Source organism: Eurytemora carolleeae, unplaced genomic scaffold (assembly GCF_000591075.1).
Source record: "Eurytemora carolleeae unplaced genomic scaffold, Eaff_2.0 scaffold35, whole genome shotgun sequence".
Lineage (NCBI taxonomy): Eukaryota > Metazoa > Arthropoda > Copepoda > Calanoida > Temoridae > Eurytemora > Eurytemora carolleeae.
This window is the reverse complement of record NW_019396166.1, coordinates 96,346-101,298: the sequence shown is the minus strand read 5'-3', so window position 1 is coordinate 101,298 and position 4,953 is coordinate 96,346. Positions and strand designations below refer to the sequence as shown.

The window sequence follows — 4,953 nt, the reverse complement described above, 5'->3', positions numbered from 1 at the left end:
GTAATTCAATAATTCCTAGTTCAGCTATTTCCTTTATAACAACACAAATGCACTTCATTATTGCTTTCATGTCGTCTTCCTATTCTACAATTTTCTGGTTATCACTGTAGCTTTAATTTTCGAGGAATAATTTGCAAACTATCTAAACAATCTGATTTTTTATTTCAAATTGTGTAATGAATTGAACAGATTTATAAAGAATGCTCGTTAAGCTTTTCATGTGTCTCCTTTTTCCTATAGAGCCCAGAGGTTACTGGTTATGAGTCGATATTTAGTGTCAGATTTTTCAGAATACTAAACATGCAAGATAATTTCATTCTAGATTTTAGATTTCATGGATTTCATGTATCTCTAACGGGTTAAATGACTGAATCTGCATTTCTCTAACAGAGAAGATTAAAATATGAAGTTTGGCGTCATCATCATTATTTTTATTAATATTTCTCAGCACTACAGCATCTGTGACACTTTCAGTGGTTTAATAAATAACAGAAATCAGCAATTATGTGATGAAGGAGATAAAAAAGTGAGAAATATCAAATCCAAAAATGAAAATTTTGACCAAAATTTTAATTCAACATTTTCTGATATATTTGAAAAAGAATCACTGAGCATGTTCCATCATTACCATCTTACAATAAGCAAACAGACAGGTAACTGAACAAAAATTTAATCTTACTTTTAGTAAATGAATTTAAAGTAATTTACACTTTTTTGCCCCATAATTTTCACCCGAATAATGTGCACACCCTCTTAAACAACAATTAAAGTTGCCAATATAAGGGACATATAAATATCCCCTATCCCCTATAGTAAATATATATTAATATATTTCCAATATTTTATGAAAATAAAAACAAGTTCAAAAAGATTTAGATATATATTTAATGTAATCTTTTTTATAGAGTCCACGAGAGAAAAAAGAGCCTATTGGGGGTTTGACAAGTAAGTAAACATGAGAAAATTGTATTAGAAGATTCAGGTCTAGTATATAAACCATCTCCCTGTATACTGCAGGGTATGGAGAGGATAGATCTATTATATAAATCATTTCCCTGTATACTGCATGGGGTATTGAGGATAGATCTAGTATATAAACCATCTCCATGTATACTGCAGGGTATGGAGAGGATAGATCTAGTATATAAACCATCTCCCTGTATACTGCAGGGTATGGAGAGGATAGATATAGTATATACATCATCTCGCTTTATACTGCATGGGGTATTGAGGATAGATCTAGTATATAAACCGCAAAAATATCAAAAGATCAAATGCCAAATGATCAAATGCAGAATTATACAGTACAAACGCAGTACATTTCAATTAGGTCTACAAGCTAGAAATGTAAACAAATCTGGGTACAATCCATAGAGAATAGAATATATAGAGAGGAATTAAAAGAATCTCTCGGTATGATGAAGAAAGAGAAGAAAGAGAAGAAAGAGAAGAGAGAGAAGAAAGAGAAGTAAGAGAAGAAAGAGAAGAAATATATATGCATACCCTAAAATCATTTCTAAATAATTTCTATTTCTATAATATTTTTGAAAAAGTAAGTAGCTGCCCCTACTGTTCAGCGTAAACTTTTTTGATCATTTCAAGAGTTTTGATCATTGGGCATTTGATCTTTTGATATTTTTCCATATAAACCACTCCCTGCATTCTGCAGGGTATGGAGAGAATATATCTAGTATATAAACCATCTTCCTATATACTGCAGGGTATGGAGAGGATAGATCTAGTATATAAACCATCTCCCTGTATACTGCAGGGTATGGAGAGGATAGATCTAGTATATAAACCATATCCCTGTATACTGCAGGGTATGGAGAGGATAGATCTAGTATATAAACCATCTCCCTTGTATACTGCAGGGTATGGAGAGGAGTAAAGTCTGTGAAGACTGGAATGGAAACTATAAAGGAGAGGATGGATGTAGTTAAAACTGGGATAGAATGGATTGGAGAGAAGATGGGAGGACTTGTTATTTCAGAATCAGATTCAGAGGTCAGGAATATAAATTTTAAAAGGACTGTAAACGTATTTTTAAGTTACCCCCGATTGAAGAGTTTTTTTCCTGACCAACAATAAGAAAGATATCGTCATTTTACTACGTCAAAACTACTGAATTATTTTTATTCTATTCGTTTTTTGCTAAACCACAACTCACAATTATCAATTTTTCCATTGAAAAAATAAGGTTATCTTAGCCATTTCTCACACACGTTGGTTCAAATGGCACCATTGAGGCTTCAATAATTTACAATATATAATTCGTAAATGATCTTTTTATAAAGTGTTTTCTATTATTCAAATTATATCAAGTTAAAAAGGGGGGGGGGGGAATGAATCTTTGAAGTTTTCTTGTCTCACATAGACCCAGACTGCAATGAAAAGTGCATCAATTTTCAAGATCGGACCCACTTTTAAGCGTTGCAAAGCATTGGCCTTTGCTTTTATCTCACTTTTCAATTACACTTTTTTTGCATCTCTACCCTAGCATGTACATACAAAGCAATAAAACCACTGGTTTTAGCTTTAGTATTAAAGAAGTAACCGACAAAATTCGCCACGTTTGTTGCGCATTGGTCAGTATATTGCCAATTCCAATCTTGACATTTCATTAATTTACTTTAGGATTCCTACGTTGGAAGTACAGATGATTCCCATGGATCGAATAGTGGTTACCACGGAAAGAAGAAAAAGAAAAAAAGGAAAAAGGTTTCAATATTTCAATATTACAGCATTATACATTTAACATAAAATATTGTCACGCCTCTTTAAAGTAAAGTTGAAAATGGAAACTTTTAGAAAGAAAGTAAATTTCGTGTTGGAATTTGTTTAAAAATTTTGATTATCTGTAAGACTGTACTTTTTCAAATCCCAATCACAGTGGGCTTATTTACAGTATTAGCACTTTAAAGATGATGATGTCCTCGACATGATTTAGGATTTGTAAATTGAAAATTTTAGGTTATAGAAATTTGTAGCAGCAGCAACTCTGGAATTTTTGCATTTTTTGCAGTTCTTGTTCAGTCGGTGAGTTTTCTTTTAAAAAGGACGACATTCAGGAAACTGGTATACAAGCTGTAAATATGAATACAGGAATACAAAGTGAATAAATATGTATTCACTTTGTGAAGATATGGGGTTTGCAAAAATAGAGGTCGGATTTAATGAATAGCAAGAAAAAGTGTCTTTTAAGTCCGATGCGTAGTAGATTTTTGATATTACAACTATGAATTCTGGCAGATCAAATAGTCCAAGTTTGAATGTTTCCGCCTTAGGTTGCAAAGATGTAGGAATTATAAATTTTGAGTTTGTATTAAGCACTCAGTTCTTTTATTAGTAAACACAAAAATTTATTTATTTATGGCGTTAGTCTATATTTCTCTATTATATAACATTAAGATGTCAACTTTCTTTCTTTTTCAGGCGAATATCATGATAACTTTTATGTTCACTCTCATGGTGGATATTATGATTACAGGTAGATAAACAATTGTAATTATTTTCAATTCTCTCAGATTCGTATTAATAGGCCAGTTAACAGTTCTTATCTGTCCCAAATTTTTTGTGGGACATCACGTGACCACAGGGAAGGTTTACGAATGATAAAAATTAAAAAAATGTGTTTTAAAGGTTTTTAACTTTGTAAAAAAATTCTTGAAAATCCGCGAATTTTTTTTAAAAATCGTCGAAATTTTTTCCTCTTTATTTTATTATGTAAACAAAAAGACAAAAAACAAAAAGCCTAGTAAGCTTAAAAGCCCAAACGCACAAACCCAACTTTTTTTCCTAAATCTGTAAAATCGGAGTACCGAATGTTATAAAACTTCTGGATAAACTTAAATATACAAACATGAATGAAGTTATAAATTTACATCCTCAAAACAATCTTTCTTCTTATTTTTGAGTTAACTGCCTGTGGATAAACTATAGAAACATAATTATTTTTTGTGCTTTTAGCTTCCTTTGACGGGGAGAGGGTTAAAACACAAAACTTCTGAACATTGATGAATGAAATTATTTTACAGAAGCATTTTTTTATTTTGAATTCTTCAATGTTTGGTTAAAAAAAGCAGTTTATACAAAAAGACTTCTATTTGGATACCCTTGGAACGAGGTTAAATTTCCGAATTCAAATCAATTTAAAGAATTGAAAAATATTGAAAACTGACACACATTTTTGAGTAATTAACTTAATAATCATTTAAAAGCCACTTGTTCCAAATAATACAATTTTGCTTTTGTAAACTGATTTAAAAACCTCATATTCCTTATTTTGATAAGTAAGAGATAAAGTTTATACCTAAATGTTTACAATAATGATTAAGAGAGACTTTATTTTTGAAATTTCAGACTTGTTTTTGAGAAATTTCGTTTGCCCAATTTAATTTTTTTGAACATTTTTAGCCAACCTTACTGGAACTGGAACCGGGACAAGTGTAAATGTCAACAATAATAACAACAACAACAATAATAACGAAAATAACAACAACAACAACAATAACAACAATAATGACAACAATAACAACAACGGAAGAAGAAAAAAATCAATAAGAGAAGAGATTAAAGAGTTCAACAATTTCCAATATAAAGATTTGTCCAGTCATTGTAACAAAAAAATAAATTCATTTGCAGAATCTTTGATCTTAAAATCTTTTGATAAAATTAGAAATGATGTTATTTTGTTTAATTTTCAGGACTCGTGCTTTTAGTTTTGTTTAAATAAAATCATAAATACCTGTAATACAATGAAAAGTTAAATAAAAATTATTATTCATGTGTGAATAAAACAGAAATGCATTGTCAACGTGAATATATTTTCATTACTATTTTAATCACTATATTGGCTATGTTGCAGGAGTTGTGGTGAGAACCAGAAAACTTTGAAATAGGAAAACGACTTTAAAGTTTGAGACCAAGGGGGTATACACGGAGGGGGGGGGG

The 4,953-nt window shown here is 30.6% G+C and overlaps 1 protein-coding gene across 1 annotated transcript; it reads left to right on the top strand.

Moving 5' to 3' along the window:
* The first annotated feature begins 300 nt into the window (after positions 1-300).
* Positions 301-4,734, top strand: LOC111696994 (putative uncharacterized protein DDB_G0286333). Its single transcript, XM_023466844.1, has 7 exons — positions 301-653; positions 906-945; positions 1,875-2,007; positions 2,638-2,721; positions 2,974-3,039; positions 3,436-3,490; positions 4,417-4,734. Exons 1-7 carry the CDS (start codon positions 404-406, stop codon positions 4,719-4,721), a joined length of 933 nt encoding a protein of 310 aa, XP_023322612.1. The 5' UTR covers positions 301-403; the 3' UTR covers positions 4,722-4,734.
* The last annotated feature ends 219 nt before the right edge of the window (positions 4,735-4,953 follow it).

Bases quoted from the DNA above. Each gene is read 5' to 3' on its own strand.
- LOC111696994 (XM_023466844.1), top strand. From the start codon at position 404: ATGAAGTTTGGCGTCATCATCATTATTTTTATTAATATTTCTCAGCAC. The intron at 946-1,874 runs GTAAGTAAACAT...TGTATACTGCAG, and splicing joins GCCTATTGGGGGTTTGACAA to GGTATGGAGAGGAGTAAAGT. The intron at 3,491-4,416 runs GTAGATAAACAA...GAACATTTTTAG, and splicing joins GGTGGATATTATGATTACAG to CCAACCTTACTGGAACTGGA.